The 22,055-nt window shown below is 39.0% G+C and overlaps 2 protein-coding genes and 1 pseudogene across 2 annotated transcripts; 2 read left to right on the forward strand and 1 right to left on the reverse strand.

Annotated features, from left to right (window-relative positions):
* Positions 1-1,080: 1,080 nt before the first annotated feature.
* Positions 1,081-14,162, forward strand: LOC141443970 (uncharacterized). The gene is made up of 4 exons (XM_074109415.1): positions 1,081-1,460; positions 3,156-3,216; positions 9,826-10,020; positions 13,031-14,162. Exons 1-4 carry the CDS (start codon positions 1,304-1,306, stop codon positions 14,160-14,162), a joined length of 1,545 nt encoding a protein of 514 aa, XP_073965516.1. The 5' UTR covers positions 1,081-1,303.
* Positions 14,076-21,885, forward strand: LOC141443977 (uncharacterized). Its single transcript, XM_074109422.1, has 3 exons — positions 14,076-14,695; positions 20,893-21,032; positions 21,614-21,885. The coding sequence occupies exons 1-3, from the start codon at positions 14,171-14,173 to the stop codon at positions 21,777-21,779; spliced, it is 831 nt and encodes a 276-aa protein (XP_073965523.1). The 5' UTR covers positions 14,076-14,170; the 3' UTR covers positions 21,780-21,885.
* LOC141443955 (uncharacterized) lies at positions 18,403-19,813 on the reverse strand (annotated as a pseudogene).
* Positions 21,886-22,055: the final 170 nt, after the last annotated feature.

Here is a 22,055-nt window from a genome sequence, read left to right on the forward strand (position 1 = left end):
TATTTCATCACGTCTAAAGAAACAATTGAACCGATTTAGATGAAATTCGGTATACAGGTACTTTGAGTCCTGGAGAAGGACATAGGATAGTTTTATCGTTTTATCCCGGGATATTGCATAGTTCCCGCGATAAAAGGATTCTACGCGGACGTAATCGCGCATAAAGGCTAGCTGATTAATGATTATGTTTCTGCTTATCTGTCTGTGATGTTCGTTGTTCGGGTCAAATCTTACAAGTTGGTTTTGACCCACTTTCAATGGACTTACTTCAGGTATGTATAATATGTTTGATGACACGTAATAAAAAAAGCCTAAAGGTTCGCCTTTGTCGGACATCATCATCATACAGTTAAAAAAAGTACAGTCAGCAAGGAAAACTTGTATTAAAATTGATTTTTCACTTCTCATGCTCGTGTTTATGCTGTATCTAGACTACATAATAGTAGATTATTGTCGTGGCCTGGAAGTAGGCAATTGCTGGCTTAGTATGAGTATTAAACGGACAAGCTTGCGACTCTTGCGAGTCCGTTTAACTAATACGAAGCCAGGAATTGCTATTCCAGCCAAGACTAATATAAAGCTTTTCTCAAAAATAGTACTAATGCTGAAATAGAATATTTTTTTTCTCAAAATATATTACAACGTAATTTTATTCCAAAATTTTTCTTATGCTTTCCCGCTTTTACAGGTGTATTTTTCCACCGAATACCACAAGCTGTTTCAGACCCAATAGAAAAAGTTCAGAGTTCCAACAAAATATCTGATACCGGCCATTAGACTTGGCTGTATACGACTTGTGCCAACATTTCCATGGCCTTTTTAACTTTAAAAAAAAATGTGATTGATTGCGGACTGAATAGCACGCAAAAGTCCATACGTTTTTGTCGTTTTAAAAAGTGACTCAAGCATCCTCAAACTACAGTACAGTTACACCAGAAATGTGGTAGCGTAGCACTTGACGCGTCAAGAAAATTAAAATAAAACCGCTACCGTATTGCCTTCCAATAAAGTCGAAATCTTATTAGATTCTAATCCTAATCAATACGTAATCTGGTATAACTGTACGTACATGAACTGTCATTCATACCAAAGACTACAGTATATATAGGGAGGATTCATACGTCGCGAAAGTTGCGAAACTATTGTTTATTTAAGTGTTTTAATAAGAAAACATCTAATTTATCACACTACTAACAGTAGAAATCAATTAATGTTGGAACATGTTAAAAATGCTACTTATAATATAGCTACCACTTCATTAGCTGGTGTACTTTACTTACACGGAAACTCTTTATGAAATACCATGTCCTGTGACTATTTACATGTGAAAAACGAGCCCGAATGGGTCCCGCCGGCAATTGTAACTCCTGACGCTCATTCTGTCAGTGAATTAAAGAATGACCTGCAAGAAACGGCGGGAAATGATAGCAAACTTGAGGTTTCTGAACCTATTCGAAATGGTAAGATTTTAATGATAGTAAGTATTACATACAGTGTTTATAGCATATATTAGTCAAGTCAATCTGGCTTTCACATAGTGTTCAATGCCATTTTTATCTTTAACTTGGAACAAAACAAACCAGCAACTCGATTCACTTGAAAAAAAAACGAAAGAAAGAAATGAAGATGAATGAATAGAATGTTTCTTGTACGAGAATCTTGGGTCCCCCTAAAGCAAAGGGGGTCCCATGTATAACTCAACACTCTAACCTAACCTAACCTAATGTAAGATTGGTTTTTGGAGTCTTTTTTTATTTCAACTCCAAATTTTGTTACTTTAATGGTCATTATGTAAAATCCATATCGAGAATAGATGCACAGAGAAACCAGAAAAGAGATCAAGTGACTAAATAAGAAATCAAACAAGTTGAGATATGTGGTGCACAGGAGAAATTTGTGTCTGTACTCCTATCTAGTGGTGGTGTAGAGGTATAGCACGCAGCACAATGCTGAGGACCTGGGTTCGATTCCCAACACTGGTCTCTTTCCTGGTTTTTCTGTGCATCTATGTTTCAGTTTGTATTTTAGATATGCGAACGTATGTAGTCGGGACCCCCTTTGCTTTAGTCTTGAATCTGGTATAAATTTGCAATGTGAATTGTCATCAAATCTTGCAAGCCAAATTTCATCCAGTTCTGGTAAAAAAAAAATTAAAAGAAATTAACCTAGGCGAACAGTTGCTATAAGCAAAAAAGTTGAAATTAAAATCAATTAAAAATTAAATGTTAATAAAAATCAATTCATAATCATTCATATATTCACTGTTTCCCAAAGACTTGATATTTTACAAGAGGGGATCCCAGCAATTGATATTTGTTTTATTTTTATCATTGTAATTTTAATTTTTTGATATCTTTGATATCTTTTTAAGTATTTTTAATTGTAATTTGACATTCCACATTGTGTGACTGTATATTTTTTATTCTTTTAATCATTGACATATTTTGTCCTGTTGTTGTGACTCATTTTTAATTTTATATTTAATTTTATTGTCTTAACATTGTAATTATTTATATGATTGAATTTATTAAATTTGACATAGTAGTGGGTGAAGGAAAACATTGTGAGGAAACCTGCACAAACCTGCGAAGCGATTCAATAGTGCGTGCAAAGTTCCCAATCCGCACTGGGCCCGCGTAGGAACTATGACCCAAGCCCTCTTGATCTGAGAGGAGGCCTGTGCCCAGCAGTGGGACGTATATAGGCTGGGATGATGATGATGATGATGACATAGTAGTAATTGTACCTAATTTTAACGTTTTGTCCTTGTTTTACCCTTGATTATTGTTATTATTATTTTTAAATTTAATTTGAATTTTATATTGGCTGACAATTTATTGTAATTTACCACTATCATATACTTATTTTTTTATTGTATACAATTTGACGATCCTTTTGTGAATTTCTTATAATTACCTGACATGTATTTATAATGTATTTTTTCATTAGGTAATAAATAAATCTAATCTAATCTATCTATCTAATCTGATACCCCAAAGACTAATTCTTGACTAATGTTCAGAAACTGCTAAAACTGGTCAAACACAATATACACTTTGCTGCTATTGGTTGCTAATCTAAGGTGACCGGTTGCCGAAAACATAAAAAGTTGAAGTTGAAGACTGAAATTATCTCAATTAACTAACAAATTCCAGCTGCTGTTAAAGAAGAAAGTCAAACGGGTCGGCCCAGCAGTGGTCCTGGCTCGCACAGGAGGTTTGGCTACTTTTTATTAAAGACTAGTGTTTTCCCGTTGCTCCGCAGGCGTAAAGTATTCGATCTGGTAGTTGCAATTCAAATTCTGGGATTTTACAAAATTCCCCTGGGAATTCCCAAAACTTATATCATGGTCGTTATTGAGGTTGTGTTAAGAACAACTGTACAAAATTTCAAATCTAAACCCACCGGTTGAAATTTCAAGATTTTATCCCTATACCGTGGAAATATTGGGATAAAAAGTAGGTAGCACATGTGTTATTCCAGATATCCAGCGACCTACATACCAAAGGGGACGTTACCATGGCAACAAGGTACAGTCAAGGGCATAAATATCTATGGAGCAATAGCATCAAATATATGTATACATCGACCTTATGGTTAGTGACATAAAGGTGTATAGATATTTTTGATGTCTTGGTAATGTACATCAATGTCAAAGTCAAAATCAAAATATCTTTATTCACTTTAGGCTAAAACAAGCACTTATGAATGTCAAAAAAAATCTACCACCGGAAGAATCAGGCAAGAAACTCAACGAGGTATATTTTTTTAAACTGATTTACAATATTATTAAATGATATCTGTACATCACAAATATTTAACACAACTTTACTTTTAATGTAGGTTTGCTATTTGAAGGGATCGCTAATGCGGATCGGAATTATTTCCAAATATCCCTGTCCGTGATATAATCATTAACTTATTATTATTATTCCCCTTGATGGCGGCCTTAAGGCTTGGGCCAGTGTCAGTTACGATGACAGGGTTGCGGTTTATTCTGCAGAACGCCAACAGTTTGACAGGAGCAAGAAAATAATTTTGGGAATAAAAATAAAAATAAGTCCTTTTCTGCCGAACGCTGTTGCAGGAGTCACGACACACTACGACAAAGACAAAACATGTTATTATTGGTTAGAACTATAGTCTTATGTTATTAGAGGATATAAAATCGCACAGAATGACAATAAAAGGAGAATATACATAACGAAGGAGGGATTTAAAGTTAACAGGGCGAGGAATATAAGGGGGGAGGAGGTCATACAAAGAGGATGACAGCTTCGAACATTCGAAAAATAAATGATCAAGACAGCCTTCATCTAAACCACATTCACACAAAGAGTTGTCTTTCACACGGATCTTGTGAAGAAAAACAGGAGTACATGAGTGGCCCAGTCTCAGTCTACATATTGTTGACGTGGTTGCTTTATTAGCGGCACGGAATTTAAAGAACCAGGGTTTGGCGGGAACATTATCTTGGACATCAGAGTAGTGAAGTCCTTTCATCTGACTAGATCTTGTCCAGTGAGCGAGCCAATCTGAATCCAGTCGATCCTTAGCTAGAGAGGTCAAATCATGGGAATAGCACCTGAACTGGTCTAGGCAGCCTGAACGGGTCGCATCTTTAGCAAGCTGATCGACGGTCTCGTTGCCCCGGATTCCAATATGACTTGGGATCCAGGCCAACGAAACTCTCACATTCTTACCAGAGAGTCCATTAAGAATTTGCTTAATTTGAAGAATGACCGGGAATTTAGATTTACTACGCAATTGATTAGACATTATGGCTTGTAAGGCGCTTTTGGAGTCTGAAAAAACTACGCAATTATTAAGATTGTGCGAGTCTATATATTTCAGGGCCTCGAAAATTGCCACCGCCTCGCCAGTAAATACAGATGAGTATATCGGCAATTTATAGCTCAAAATAATCTTGAATCTGGGTATCCAGACAGCAGATCCTACACAACCCTGGCTTGGAAGCTGTGAAGCATCCGTGTAGATAGAGGTCCAGTCAGGCCAGTCTCTAGCAATGACACGACTTAAGTCTAGGTTAGGGGAGGGGGATTCTCTATTAATACCAAGGTCAAGTGAGATATTAGGGCGGAACATGATAGCATCATATGGGGTTTCAAAAAGAGGGTTTATTAACCTACACTGAAATATAGGGCACGGAAGACGAGTTATTTTAACGAAACTATTGACCAGACAGGGGGGGTCCTTGTGAACCCAGTAAGGAGAGGCAGAGATTAATTCAGAAAGAGACCGAAGTTTAGGGATTAGAGGGTGGGAAGAAGATTGCATAATTTTGATGACATATTTATCAGAGAGGAATTGTCTTCGAATAAAGAGGGGAGGGTCGACACACTCAATTTGGAGAGCATTTGTGGGAGATGATTTCATCGCTCCAATCACTAAACGAAGACTTTTATATTGGATTTTATCCAGGGAACTTAAACAAAATTTATTACAAGGCTCTAAGAGAAAGGACCCATAATCAAAGTGACTGCGGATGAGGGCATTATATACAAGTTTTTGAGTGTATGGGTGTGATCCCCACCATACGCCAGACAAAGAACGAATGATGTTCAAGTTCCTCTCGCATTTCTTCGCAGTGTGATTGATGTGATGTACACCTGACATTTTGGTATCAAGCCAAACGCCAAGAAATTTGACCTTATCCTGAGCAGGTATACGGGTACCATCACAACCAATAGGGATATCTGGAATGGACCTTTTACGGGTGAATGGGACTACTGCGCATTTTGGGACAGAAAGAGACAGGCCATGCTCTATTAACCACACATTCAAATAGTGAAGTGCCGAAGAAAGGGGAGGGACAGCATCGGAAATATTGGGAACTACGGAATATAAACAAATGTCATCAGCATACTGAAGGATGTTACAAAATGAATTTACTGACAATTCCAAATCATAGGTATATAGGCTATACAAAAGAGGACTAAGGACAGAGCCCTGAGGGAGGCCCTTATAGACCACTCTGGGGGGGAGGGAGACATTATAAGATGAGATAAGGACTGATCTGGCCAAAAGAAAGTTGATTGTGAAGTCAACTAACCTCTCCGGAAAACTCAGATGGTGCAACTTTTGCCTGAGAAGAGGGAGAAGTACGTTATCGTATGCAGAGGAGATATCTAAAAAGACCCCCACTACAGACTCACCTTTGGAGAACGCAAGGCGAATGTCGGTTGTGAAAATGGAGAGACTATCCATCGTACCGAGTCCTTTACGGAATCCAAACTGACTTTTGGCCAGAAGGCCCTTACTTTCTGCCAGCCATTCTAGACGGTTTTTAATAAGATGCTCTAAAATTTTTGCTAAAGCAGACGATAAAGCAATGGGGCGATGACCTGAAGGGTCATTACATAATTTTCCTGCCTTTAAGATGGGGACAACTATTTGCAATTTCCATTCCTCAGGAGGGGAACCAGAGAGAAAGATATTGTTTATAATCCCAAGGAAGAATTGTTTAGAATTTGAACTGGAGTTAACTACAAAGGAGTAAGGGATCCCGTCCACGCCAGGGGATGAATCCTTAAGCTGATCGGTGGCTGTAAGGAATTCCTCCATAGTAAAAGGGGCGTCGAAAGAACTAAGGGTAGAAGAAGAGGGAAGAGACCAGACTGGAGATATTTCCTCAATGGATGGGACAGAGGGGGTGCTAACTTTAGAGCGAATGTTTCAATCCACTCTGAAGGATCATTTGATAGATTTGATTTCGGGGTAAAAGCGCCACGAAAGCGCCTGATACCTTCCCAGACTAAAGAGGAGGGGGAATTAGGAGAGAGACATTCACAGAATTTTTGCCAACCTAGCCTTTTTTTATTTTGGAGGAATTTGGAGGTTTCCTCTGCTACTTTCTGGTAATGCAAATAGTTCTCCCTCGACAAGTTGGTAGAAAGGAGAGCTTCAGCTTCTCTGCGCTTTTTAACAGCCGCAAGGCATTCAGCGTCCCACCATGGAGGAAAAGGGATCTTTTTTGAAGGATTTTTTTTTAAAGGAATTGATTTGTCAGCCGCAGACAGAAGAGCTTTTTTAAATCTTTCATACACTGAGGATACATTATTGGGGTCAGGGGAAGGAATAAGAGATATTTCCTCGTCTAAGGCAGATCTAAAATTGGGCCAGTCTGCTTTTTTGGTTTGATATTTGAGACGAGGAGGGAAATAAAAGGTGGGAATCGGGTCAGGAAATGATACCTTGATGGGGAAATGGTCACTCCCCAATGTGGAGGGGATCACTTGCCAAAAGAGTCTAGAAGAAATTGAGGGAGAACATAAAGTAAGGTCAACAGCACTTTTTGGGTTTTGGGAAGGAAGCACACGCCTTGTTGGGGAACCATCATTCAGGACACATAGATTAAAGTGATCAAAAAGGTCAAGAAAAGCAGAAGAAATTGAGTCACTAGTATGGGAGCCCCAAGAGGTATGATGTACATTAAAGTCTCCTAGTATGATGATGGGGGGAGGGATGGAAGACAAGATGGAGGAGAGCTCAGCAATCATACCTGGATGGGGATCAGGGATATAGAGAGACAGAAAGGAAGTATTATTAACCCTTACAGCAACTGCACTAATAAAGTCGCTATGAGGGGGGATGGGAATATGACTAAAAATAATAGAGCGGGCAACTAATATAGCTGCACCACCATAGCCATCCCTCCTATCATCCCGGAGACAGGCAAAACCATGCACTCTAAAAATAGAGTTAGGTTTCAGCCAGGTCTCCTGAATGGCTAGGAGGAAGGGTTTATGTTTATTAATCAGATAGATCAGTTCATTTTTTTTATTGTAGATACTACGACAGTTCCACTGGAGGAGAGCTTGGGCCATTTTGTGAGGAAACAAGAGATAACAGTTGGTTCAATTTATGATGCATGTTGTTCGGTAAACCGGAGTCAGAAAAGCGTGACAAAATGTTAATTAGTGTGTTGAGCAGAAGCTCAATGAGATTATCATTAGGGGAGTTAGGCTCTTGATTTAGTGCACAACCATTAGGTTGGGAGGAAATGGGATCACGGACAATATTATTATGGGCAATTCTGTCATAACCTGGGTTACACGGAGGAGTATGAGTTTTTCTATGAACTAAAATAGTTTTCCGGTATGATTGGGATGAGGATGGAGCTTGAGAATGAGATTGTGATTGAGGGAAAGGGGGAGTATTATTAAATGAACCAGGGGAGGGAGAATTCAAAGTCTCAGAGAAGGTCTTTCTTACCTGAGGGAAGCGAGCAGAGGATTCAATGTAGGAAAGGTTTTCCTGGGACATCACCATTTTAATATTGCGCTGCCTTTGTTGTTCTGGGCAAGAAATGTCATTAGCACAGTGGTTACCAAAGCAAAATAGGCATTTAAGTGTAGGAGAATTACAATTTTCACCAATATGGTCAAGAGAGCATTTATAGCACCTAGATTTGGATCTGCACTGAGCTTTGACATGGCCAAAACGGCAACAGTTGTTGCATTGGATCGTTGGTAGGAGGTAACACTCCACAGGCAAACTGTTGTAGAAGCAGAAGACCTTTGGAGGCAGACTACGGCCACTGAATGTAAGTACCACTGATCGAGTAGGAGTCCACGTGGGAGAATTATTCTCACCAATGGATTTCCTACTTAATCTGCGGGCCTTAATCACGCGTCCGAAGCCCTGGGGGACAGTCACATTTTCCACCACCTCCTGCATCGACCACTCAGGAGAGATATCCCTAATAATGCCCATACGGGTCACGTGGAATGTGGGAACAACTGCAGTATACTCTGCTGAGGTAAGGGCAGGATGTAATAGGAAATTGTTTGCATGTTCCGCCGAATCAAACTCGACTGAAAAACGGTTGCGCCCGATTCTTTTCACTCCGTCCCTAACAACGCCGTAGATATTGTTTCTATATAAGAAATGGCCGAAATTTATAGCCCTTAAAGCAGTACCTGAGGCTGGGTCACTCTCTGTTCTCTGGACGTTAATAATAAAGGGGCCAGAGTCTTCTGTTGAATATGATGACTTCAGCTTTTCGAAATCCGGATGTGTGAATGTCGTTTCGTAGGAAACTGCAGGAGAATCGGATTTTTTGGCAGGAGGGACATCGGGATCGACTAAAGGTCTTTTACCGAGCAGAGGAGTTTGAGGCGCATGAGCTGCCTGGTTTGGAGGGATACGGGAACAGTCAGGCCCACCACCGGGATCTGGATCCAAAGGATCCAGGTCCATGTTAAAACTACCAGAAACACTTACACTAGGACACTCACAAACAAATCTAAATAACTACAGGATAACAACAGCGGTTCTAGCACGAAAAAACTCCGAAATACTAAAACCGAAACACAACGCTTGCTACCACCATAAACGCTGACAGCAGACGCCCTAGTCGGTCGATAGATAATGCTAATCATTAACTTTATAATACGCCTTTGATATTAATGTCTTCTTGACAATAGATCTGAATTTTGTATCAGTTTCATTTGTAATATTTTTTGGAATTTTATTATAAAAAACGTATGCAATTTCCCAGAAACGACTTTTTGGTTTTAGCCAGTCTGTAAGAAGGAACTTTAAGCTTCTCTGTGTTTCTAGTAGCCTTTGGCTTATCGACGTTAGTGGGAAAATCACATATGGTCTTCCTGACATACATGATTATTTCAAAAACATAAAGCAACGGCAGGATACCTATTTCCTTAAAATAAGATCTTAAAGATTCACGCGTCTTCAAATTATAAATTGCTCTAATTGCTCTCTTTTGTAAGACAAAATTGACTATTTATGCCCTTGACTGTACAAGAGAAAGATCAACCCCAAGTGTTGTTTATCCACCAGATGGCCGTGCCCGCTGTGCCCCTCGAGCTCGTGGTCCCCGGCGCACCTGCGGATCCACTTGCGCGTGCACAGCGGCGCCCGGCCCGCCTGCTGCCACGTGTGCGGCGCGCGTCTCGCCACCGCCGGCAACCTGCGCCGACATCTGCTGGCGCATGCCGGGGAGCGCCCGCACACCTGCCCCCACTGCGGGAACAGGTAACAAGTCCGCCCGTGCGACTGCCTGTACGCCGCATCACTGCCCGCACTGTGGGAAGAGCTACCCCGACCCCGTCTAATGACTTCCTGCTCGCACTGCGGGAAAAGGTACCCGATAGTTAAGGTTCAGTGTCATTGGTCGATTGAGCCCGCATTCGGAGAACCGTTTTCATTAGTCGATAGGGTTTGCCACCGCCGCGCCGGCAACTTACAGCGCCATCTATTAACGCACGCCGGCCATCGCCTGTCAAATTCAAATTCAAACCCTCGAGAACCGTTTTCATTAGTCGATAGGGTTTGCCACCGCCGCGGCGGCAACTTACAGCGCCATCTATTAACGCACGCCGGCCATCGCCTGTCAAATTCAAATTCAAACCTCGAGAACCGTTTTCATTAGTCGATAGGGTTTGCCACCGCCGCGCCGGCAACTTACAGCGCCATCTATTAACGCACGCCGGCCATCGCCTGTCAAATTCAAATTCAAACCCTCGAGAACCGTTTTCATTAGTCGATAGGGTTTGCCACCGCCGCGCCGGCAACTTACAGCGCCATCTATTAACGCACGCCGGCCATCGCCTGTCAAATTCAAATTCAAACCCTCGAGAACCGTTTTCATTAGTCGATAGGGTTTGCCACCGCCGCGCCGGCAACTTACAGCGCCATCTATTAACGCACGCCGGCCATCGCCTGTCAAATTCAAATTCAAACCCTCGAGAACCGTTTTCATTAGTCGATAGGGTTTGCCACCGCCGCGGCGGCAACCTCAGCGCCATCTAGTAACGCACGCCGGCCATCGCCTGTCAAATTCAAATTCAAACCCTCGAGAACCGTTTTCATTAGTCGATAGGGTTTGCCACCGCCGCGGCGGCAACCTCAGCGCCATCTATTAACGCACGCCGGCCATCGCCTGTCAAATTCAAATTCAAACCCTCGAGAACCGTTTTCATTAGTCGATAGGGTTTGCCACCGCCGCGCCGGCAACTTACAGCGCCATCTATTAACGCACGCCGGCCATCGCCTGTCAAATTCAAATTCAAACCCTCACTCTGTTGATCGGAGCCCTCACTAGTATCGTGAAAAATGAGGGCTATCGCGTATGAATTCGCCGCTAGAGGCGCTAGTGTAGCGAGAGGTCTCTGAAATGTCAAATGTCACTGTTTTTGGGTGAGCTACGCGGGTTTATTTATAATTAGAATAATTTTGTAATATTTGGCAATACCTGAAATTAATGTAACGAACGGGGCAATGAATGTCTGTGTTTTGTTTGAGACAGTTTTGTCTTTCGGAAACCTTTGTCCTCCCTTGTTTCCGAACAAAACGGGACTACGCAACACTGTGGCATGCTCGATATTTTTATGGCACGGTTTTACGATATTAAATATAATTTCGGGAAACTTCGTGATGTCTTCTCGTCCAATATTCCGCAGTGCCTGAAGACTAGAGTCTTCGACCAGTGTGTGTTGCCAGTGATGACTTATGGCGCTGAGACGTGGTCCTTAACTGTTGGCCTCTTAGAGAGGCTCAAAGTCACGCAACGAGCTATGGAGAGAGCTATGCTTGGAGTTTCTTTGCGCGATAGAATCCGGAATACGGAAATTCGTCGAAGAACTAAAGTCACTGACATAGCTGGAAAAATATGCAAATTGAAGTGGCAATGGGCAGGCCACATCGCTCGAAGAACAGATAACCGTTGGGGGAGAAAAGTCCTCGAGTGGAGACCACGAACCGGAAGACGAAGCGTTGGCAGGCCTCCACCAGGTGGACTGACGACATCGTGAGAGTGGCGGGAAACCGGTGGATGCAAGTGGCAAGTTGTCGTTCATTGTGGCGTTCTAAGGGGGAGGCCTTTGTCCAGCAGTGGACGTCTTCGGGCTGATGATGATGATGATGATGATGAAATATAATTTAAATATAAATGTTGTTTTCACGCCCGTAATAACAAACTAACCACTATACTTCAGGCTGGACCTTTGTCTACAGTGGCGCCAACTGGTGAGCGCGAAAACGGTAGCCCTCATTGAGTCTCTGAAACGTTGCATTCGAACTAGGGCTATTAATTAACATCCTAGTTCAATAAACAAAACGTGTGGCACATGCTGAGTGGAGACCCTTTTTGGTATCCTGTCGTACATACATACATACATACATATAATCACGCCTCTTTCCCGTAGGGGTAGGCAGAGACCACTTCTTTCCACTTGCTACGATCCTTACATACTTGTTTCGCTTCGTCCACTTTCATTATTCCTTTCATACATGCTCTTCGGTTTAGGGTACTCTTGACCTGGCCTTTTTTCAAGACGTCCCTGATTTGGTCTCGAAACGTCCGCCTGGGTCTACCCAACACTTTCATTCACACTCGCCTCATACACTTTTTTCGTCAATCGTTCTTCATTCATTCTCTCGACATGGCCAAACCATCTCAGCATACCTTTCTCAATTTTGTCACTACATCTTCTTTCAGACCACAACGTTTCCTTATCTCACTATTTCTTATCCTGTCACTCAGTTTAACTCTGTCGTGTCGTGTCATCACATAAGTTAGTTTTATTAACCCCCGACGCAAAAAGAGGGTGTTATTACTTTGAGCGCTATGTGTGTCTGTGTGTCTGTGTGTCTGTCTGTGGCACCGTACCTCTTAAACGGGTGAACCGATTTGAATGCGGTTTTTTATTTGAAAGCAGGATTTCTAACGATGGTTCTTAGACTTGTTTCATCAAAATCGGTTCAGCTGTTTAAGAGATATTGAACTTTGAAGAGATAATGTCGGGGGTTTTCCACCTTTTTGTTGGCTAGGTTATTGTTACCATTGGTTAAATTTATTTGACGGATAATGTGATGCCGTCTCTTTTTGTTTTGTTCGAATAGACGGAGACGGCATCACATTTATCCGTCAAATAAAACTAATCAATGGGTGGTGAAATAGCCCCTTAGTCTTACAGTACGGTGGTGGTACTGACGGCACCGAAAAAAATCTCTTTCTTTAATTTACTAAAACCTTTTGTTCCAGGTTCACCCAAAAATCAGTTCTAATCAAACACATACGGATACACACGGGTGAAACTCCATTCTCTTGCAACATATGCCATAAGAAGTTCTCCCGTAGTTTCACCTTAGCCTGTCACTTAAGGATCCACGGCGAAAAGTATGTCAAAGAATTGAAACCAAAAACACAAATCCCACCGGAAAGCTGGACGTGCGAACTGTGCAACAAAACATTCAAGAATAAAGCTTACCGGCACACACACATGCAAATACATACCAGGGTAAAGGAGTTCTCTTGTGAAATGTGTCAGAAAGCATTTGCAAATTTTACAAATTTAGAGAAACATATGAAGGTACATTCGGAGAAGGGGAGGACGTGTACAGTTTGCGGTAAAGAGTTGAAGACACAAGCTAATTTGGCGAGGCATATGCTAGTCCATACGGGGGAGAGACCGTTCCCTTGCAGCTTTTGTGAGATGAGGTTCACGCAGAAAAGCGTTCTGGTGAAGCATGAGAGAGTACACACTGGTGAATTGCCTTATACATGTGAGATTTGTTTGAAGAAGTTTGCGAGGAGTTTTACATTGGACAACCATTTGAAAAGGGTGCACAAGAAAGTTAGAAATAGAGCCACTACAAAATACAAAGACGGTAGGAAAGAAATGCTGGATGAAGATGTTAGTAAAGATGCATTAGGGGATGTGAATGATGAAAAGCCTAAAATATGTGATACAGATGATTATAATGAAGATAGCGTGCAATTTGATGATAATGTGGATTCAGATGTAGCTTGTGATATTAATAAAAAGGAAATAGTGTGTGAAACTAAACCATATTGGTGTGGGAATTGCGATTCGTGGCATTCCACCAGTGATGAATTTTACAAGCATGAATGTACACAAGCGGATAATGTTAATTTAAGCGATAATGAAATTGTAGCAGTTAAAGAAGAAAACAATGTTATAAACGGAAATGCGGCAGATCCAATTGATAATAAAGCAAAATCTAAAAAGCGAAGAAACGTTGGACATGTAAGAAATGCAATAAGAAATTTAAAACTAAATCGTATTATAAAGCGCACGCGAAAATCCATAATGGCGAAACGCCTGGCTTCTGCGATATATGTCAAAAACATTTTAACAGCAATGGCAATTTGATTAGACACATGCTCATACATACAGGCGCCAGACCCTTCGCTTGTGAATTTTGTAATAAACATTTCACACAAAAAAGCGTGTTAATAAAACATCAACGTATACATACAGGCGAATTGCCGTACTCCTGCGACATTTGTGGCAAGAAATTCGCGCGTAGTTTCACCTTGTTGAATCATAAGAAAGTACATAGCATTGTCAAGCCGTATGCTTGTAAATTCTGTGATAAATCGTTCACTCAACGTAGCGCAATGACTATACACGAAAGGAATCATACAGGTGAACGACCGTTTTCTTGTAATGTGTGTAGTAAAAAATTTACCAGCAATAGTACTTTGAAAAGTCATAAGCGTATACATACGGGTAGCAAACAGTTCCTATGTGATATTTGTCACAAACAGTTTGCGACAAGCAGCAACTTTTACAGCCATATGAGGATACATAATGGAGACAGGAGACACAGTTGCGATGTGTGCGAGAAAAAGTTTTATACGAATAGCAGTTTGAACAAGCACAAACGGGTTCACGAGAGTAAGGTAAGTGGAAGCAATTTATTTTTTACCCGGCTGCCCGAAGGAGGGTTGTGTTTTTCGAGCGTATATATGTATGTGGGTATGTATGTCCATTTATTTGGTCCTCGCTGCAGCCTAAACGGCTGGACGGATTTTAACATGTGAGGTATCATTGGATTTGTCGTAACTGTCGGAGTGACATAGGCTATATAATATTTCAATATGGCGCCTGCGAAAAAAAATATGGCGGAGGAATGAAAAAAAATGTTGTATTGTAGAAATATGGATATCAAATGACAGCTAATATTAGCCCATTCTAATATATATAATGTGTTTTCAAATATTAAGCACCTTTGGTGAAATAAAAGCCAAATTGCGTTGCTCTGAAAAGAGATAAGAAATTTATTACAAATAAACTTTTCCTTCACACAGTATGTGGCGTAACATAAGCTAAACAATAATTAATAACTAAAATAAACCATACCTGAAAAGAGAAACAACATTTAGAGCTATTATTTCAGTAATTTCTTTATCAGCACATTTTAAATATCTTTCATTTTATATGTAACCGTCATTCTGTCCGTCATAGCCTCGATAGCTCTATGGATCCAATATCATAGATAAGAAGTTTAAAATGAAGTGAACCAACCTTCATTTACATCTCCCCCCCCCCCTCAGAGATAATACATCGTTTTGTATTTTGTGTTTTTTTTCTATACATTTTTATTTCCTTATGTACTTTCAAATACAGGTACAAGCTTTGTTATATGGAAAAGATTAGATTCGTATTTATTATGTCCTGTATCTAGTCTATAAATAGAATTTGATATCTTTCCCGTAATTTTATAAGGTCCAATTTTTAACTCATCTAATTTTTTCCTGTTTAATCGATTTCCGTTTTCAACATAAACTAAATCACCTATGTTTAATTCACATTTATGCCTGTTTTTATCGAATTTTTGCTTGTTATAATTATGTGATTTTATAGTATTATCTAATGCGACTTGTCTATCCCGCATTAAATCGGTATGTGTTATATCTTGTTTTAATTCAGCTGGTATAATATCAATATTTTTCCCTTCTAATAAATATTTTGGAGAAAATCCTGTCACAGTGTGCTCAGTCTCATTATATTTTTGAGTGCATTCGTGAGCTATAGTCGTCCAGGATAATTTATCTTTTTTTTCATTTATTTTACACCTAATTTTGTTAATTAATGTTTGATTTAACCTTTCATTTAAACCATTCGAAAATGGCGCATTTACTGCTGTAAAAATGATAGGTATGTTTTCTCTATCCAAAAATTGTTTAAAATCTTTTGAATTTATACCTGGGTATTGATCAGATAGAATCATACCAATTTTATTTTCCTGTGATACCTTTTTAACTAGTTTAATAAAATCGCCCGAAGATTGAGTTTTTGAAGTTAAAATATAAGCATATCTTGTGAAGTGGTCTACCAAGAGGTGCAAGTATGTTTTTGTAGAACGTGAACCACCAAATCCACCTATAGTATCTATCGAAATGATCTCAAAAGGATATTTTGCAGGACCCAAGTGAGACATTACACCAAACTTATATTTTCCTCTTGATTTGTTTTTAATGCATATTTCACAGTTATCACAAACATTTTTTATGTTATTTGTTAAATTGGTCGCTGTATAAAATGGTTTTATTTTTTTATTCATTTGTTGTATTCCTATATGACAATAGTAAAAATGTATGTATTTAATTATTTTTCTACTGAATTCCTCAGTTAGGAGTATTTTTTTCTTTTTTTCCTATTTTTTTGAAATAAACATTGTTTTTTAACTTTAGTTTATTTTTATTCTTTTTTATGTCATCATTTTCATTCTGATCATTTAGGATATCTTCTATTTTAACTAGATTTACAACTTTTAAGCTTTCTTCTTGATTTTCGCTTGGTTCTAATACCGGATTTCTACTTAAACTGTCTGCTTCTACATTATATTTTCCCGGCGAGTATATTACTTCAAAATCAAATTGCGATAAATAATATGTAAGATCTCCTAATTCTTCGTCTGTTCTTGCTTTAATGTTCATTTTTTCTAAAGGTTTATGATCAGAGAAAACTGTAAATTTCTTTCCTATGAGCCATATTTGCCAATATTTTATAGCTTCTTTTATAGCTAAACATTCCAAATATATAGCTTTTTTCTTTTTTTGGGTATCACTTAATTTTTTTGAAAAATATGCGCAAGGCTTTTCTTCTCCATTCTGTTGTGTTTGTTTTAAAACCGCGCCTATACCTTGCATACTCGCATCTGTGTAAATGTATATTGGTAAATCTGGGTCAAAGATAGCTAAAATGGGTTTTGAGCAAAGAAGTTTTTTTATTGTTTCGAAGGATTCTTGACATTTTTCTGACCAAGTAAATTTTTGTCCTTTTCGCAACAAATTATGTAACGGATCTAATACGATTGATGTATGTGGTATATATTTTCCATAGAAATTTATTTTCCCTAAAAATTGTCGAACATTTTTTTGTGTTTTCGGGATAGGGAACTCTTTTATAGCAATTAAGTTATCCTTTAATGGAGTGACTGTATTGTTTTTAATTATATGACCTAAGTATTTTACAGAGTCTTGTGCAAAATTGCACTTGGAGAATTTTAATCTAAACCCTTCTTTTAAAATTGCCTCCAATAACAGTGATAAATGAATAATGTGTTCATCGAATGTTTTTGAAAACACCAAAATATCATCAATATAATTTACAGTGAAATCGGATAATTTATGTTTTCTTATAATGCTACTCAATATCCTTTGAAATATGGCAGGTGAAGTTTTTAAGCCGAAAGGTAAACAGGTCCATTGGTAATGTCCCTCCTGAGTAACAAATGCTGTCTTTTTCCTGTCTTCAACCTTCAAAGGAATTGACCAGAAAGCCGAGTTTATGTCTAGAGTTGTAAAGAATTTACAATTTCTTGTTTTTTGCATTAAATCGTCAATCAGTGGGAATGGTTGCGATTGAGGAACCACAATTTTATTTAAATCACGAAAATCTATACATAGTCTCGACCTTTTTCCTTCCTCTTTTTTATAAGCCATTGTTACTGGAGCCGCAAAGGGACTATAAGACTCCTCTATCAAGTTTTCTTGCAATAGTTTCGATATTTGCTGTTCGATTTCTTTTTTATCTTCTATACTACATCTATATGGTCTTTTACTACAATATTTATCTATTATTAGATCAATGTGTGCTTCGTACCCTTGCACTGTACCTATATCATACTTATCTTTAGCAAAAAGTGATTTATACTTGCTTATTAGTTCCTCTATCACCGTTTTTTTCTGAAGGTCTAGATGATTTACGGAAATATTAAAGTTGGTTACGTCAATATGTTCATTAAAGTTAACTTTATATATGTTATTGTTAATTGTTTCGTCTCTTACGATACCTGTAGAGCCAGGAATTATTGTTTCATTTTTGTGACATGTGTTATCATCATTTTGTTCTTTTTTATAATTGTGTATAGTTTGCGTTATTTGTAATTTTTCATTTTGTGCTAAATGAAATTGCTCTATACAGTCTAGCCCAATCAGGAAATCATAATCGAAGTTTGCTTCATCTATTACGAAAACATTAATTTTTTTCTCAATATCGAATATTTTTATTTTTAAAGTTACTATTCCTACCGTTTTTTTTACACCATTAATCGTTTTTAAGTTAGCATTACTTATATTTATATCAGTTTTGGATTTTTTACACGATAATAACCTTGAGTTTATTAAAGATACATTTGAACCCGAATCATAAATTGCCAAAGTTTCAAAAATATCATTTATGCCTATTTTAATTTTGATTAATGGTGGAAATACTAGTTTTTTGGATCTATTTGATTCAATTCTGTTTCTAATTCAGAATTATTAACGCTTCGGATATATTCTCGTTTTGGTCTGGTACCTATGTTTTTGAACCAGCACAATGATTCTGGATGATACCGAATACCCTTGTTTTCTTTTTCACATATTCCGCATGGTCGTACTTTTTCTTCTTTTTCATTATTTTTTCCTAAAACTCCATTATTCTGTTTTCTTACCAGGTGTTCCAAGCCTCTGATGTTATTAAATAAGTCTTCAGTCTGTTTCAAAGTTTTTCTATCGATTTTATCCGCTATATAATGTGGCAAACCTGTAGCAATCAAGTCCATCAAAGTAGGCGTATCTATTGTTTTATTCATCTCTAATAAAAGTCTCTCTTTTTTTATAGCATATTCCAGTAATGAACCTTGTCTATATTTGAATAATAATGCATACCGAACCGGGGACCAGCCTTTGTCTGCGTATGTGTCACAGAAGCTTTTCCTTCCATATCAACCAATCTGAGTTAATCGTATATTTTATAAGCATGGAAGTATACCAGTCCACACACGAGTCCTCCAAGAATAATCTAAGAGCTTCAATTTTCTTCAAATCTTCTTCCAATCCTAAGCGAGTACATTCTGCTTCAAAAATAGTCATCCATTGAAATACATTTGATGTTTTCCTTGTGAATTTTTCTATTACAAACTTATCTGTTACATTTCTTACGTTCTGTGGCTTAGGTATATCCTTGTTCATTTCAGCACAAGTTTGTAAGATTCTTGCTAAAACCTCCTCTGAAATTCCAGTAGTGGAGACTTGCTGACGCGCCTCTAGTGGGGCCTCTTCCAGTAAATATCCTTTGAATTGCATATTTCCATCTTCGTCTATATAAACATTACTGATCTCGGTTGTCATCGAAATCCATACTTGTCGTTGATCATGTCTTCTTTGTAGTGTTTTCCTTACCTTTGCAAAAGCTTCAGTTTTTATAATTGTATCGTGCAATTTGACCGGTTGCAGCTCATCCGGCAATAAAAAGGTTTGGTTGTTGACATCCGTAATTGAAGTTATACAAATTATATTGGTTTTGGGATCTTCACCCGCTTTTACCGCAAATTTGAATTTTAACTTCTCCATCGTTCGTAAATTAGCTATAAAAATGTTGTTTTATAATGTGTTTTTAAATATTAAGCACCTTTGGTGAAATAAAAGCCAAATTGCGTTGCTCTGAAAAGAGATAAGAAATTTATTACAAATAAACTTTTCCTTCACACAGTATGTGGCGTAACATAAGCTAAACAATAATTAATAACTAAAATAAACCATACCTGAAAAAGAAACAACATTTAGAGCTATTATTTCAGTAATTTCTTTATCAGCACATTTTAAATATCTTTCATTTTATATGTAACCGTCATTCTGTCCGTCATAGCCTCGATAGCTCTATGGATCCAATATCATAGATAAGAAGTTTAAAATGAAGTGAACCAACCTTCATTTACATATATATGGGTTATGATACTTTTAATCTACCGTTTTCACATAAATATCAAAAAAGTGTAAAATAAAACATTAAATTAAAAAATCAAAAAACCCGACTGCCAAAACTAAAAGGAAGAAAATAAGTCTAGTGGTCTAGAACTCTGTTACGTAGCTAATTTAAAGTTATTTAAATCGTGACGCTCAAAAACTCTTAGTAATGGGTCCCGACTGTGGAACTTTAAATTAGCTACTTAACAGAGTTCTAGACCACTAGACTTATTTTATTCCTTTTAGTTTTGGCAGTCGGGTTTTTTGATTTTTTACATTTATTTTATACAGTATAGGCTTGCGTTTGGCCACAATCACGCCTGATGGAAAGCGAGGCCTGCGATGGAGCGCGCTTGCCTAGTAAATGCTCATTCACCCTACACTTGAAAGCGGCCAAATTGTAGTGTCCAGGAAACAGTCGCTGGCAGCGATTTCCACTCCTTTGCTGTGCGGTTGATGAAGGAAGAGCGAAAACGCTTTGTGCGGATTTTGGGAATACTGACAACGTAAGGGAGGAGACCCCGCCTACTGCTGGTCGACCTGTGGAAGAAAGGAGCAGGTGGAATAAGGTCGTCTACGTCTGTAGAATTCCGACAGGACATGTCAGCAGTAACCCTTCTTCGGGCAGTCAGGCAACCAGCAACAAGCTGATTTTAAGAGTCATGTTTATGAAAAGTTTTCGCTAAGGTGCTAATAAAATTTGAGCATTTACTTGTAACAGAACTTCGAGCATTTCCAATAGGGAATATCAGGCAAAGCTCTGCGCAGGGGGCGCCACTAGCACAAACCGTAAACAGCCACAGATCATGATATTTACAGCGATAGTAGAGAACCCTTTCTGAGTGATATATTGTAATGGCCAGCCGAGCCCCGAGCCGCCGGACCTGTCCAAGCCGCTGGCGTGCGCGTGCGGGCGCCGCTTCAGCGCGCGCGCAGCCCTACTGCGGCACGCGCGTGCGCACGACGCGCCGCGCCCGCATGCCTGCCCGCTCTGCGACAAACGGTAACTTGCGCCATCTAGAGTTGAATAGAATAACTTGCGACGATTGCTAACCAACAGTACTCGTAGCGCCATCTAGTGTTGAATAGAATAACTTGCGACGATTGCTAACCAACAGTAACTCGTAGCGCCATCTAGTGTTGGATAGAATAACCTACATCCCTTCTCGTTAAGCCCGAGGATATTTTGTTTGCGGGGTTTATAATAATAACAATGTATGCGTGTAATTCTGAGAGCCTGTATGTATTTTGGTTATTTTGTAACACGTATTCGTGGTCCATCCGTAATGTAGGTGTAGACGAGCGTGAATGGGAACGTTGGGAGAGGAAGGCCTAGACGAACGTACCACGATCAAATCGGGGACGTTCTGAAGAAAGGTCGGGTCAGGAGTACTCTAAACCGACTTGCATGCATGAAAAAATTGATGAATGTAGAAAAATTGAGGAAGCGAGGGTTGTATGCCAGGATCGTAGCAAGTGGAAGGATGCAGTCTCTGCCTACCCCGTTGGGAAAGAGGTGATTTTATGTATGTATGTATCTGTAATGTAATTTCGAGTTTTAAGTAAATCGGATCTTTTTTCCAGGTTCGCTCTAAGCGGCGACTTAACCCGCCACCGCCGCTCCCACAGCGGAGAGAAGCGCTTTTCCTGCGACACATGCCACAAGCAGTTCACCCGCAACAACACGCTCACTCAGCACCGGCGGTTGCATCACGCTAACGAGACTGGCGCCATGCCTAGTGTCGAGTAGATGAGGTGACGTCAACTTATAACGCCATCTAGCGTCGTACATTGGAACTAAGAGATTGTCGAGATATGAACCTTGAAAAATATTTTACTAATTAATTTTCGCATTCACGACTCTTGTTAATTTTATAATTTGTTTTAGAAACATAAGGAATCTTCACAATCTGTAAATACGTATCTAAATCATTTATTTTATTTTGGGGATATTTATTCATTGAAACTATATGAGACTAATTAAAATAATGTTAATTGTGAGCTGTGTTGTTTTTTAATCCGCATT

This window comes from Choristoneura fumiferana, chromosome 28 (assembly GCF_025370935.1).
Source record: "Choristoneura fumiferana chromosome 28, NRCan_CFum_1, whole genome shotgun sequence".
NCBI classification, from domain to species: domain Eukaryota; kingdom Metazoa; phylum Arthropoda; class Insecta; order Lepidoptera; family Tortricidae; genus Choristoneura; species Choristoneura fumiferana.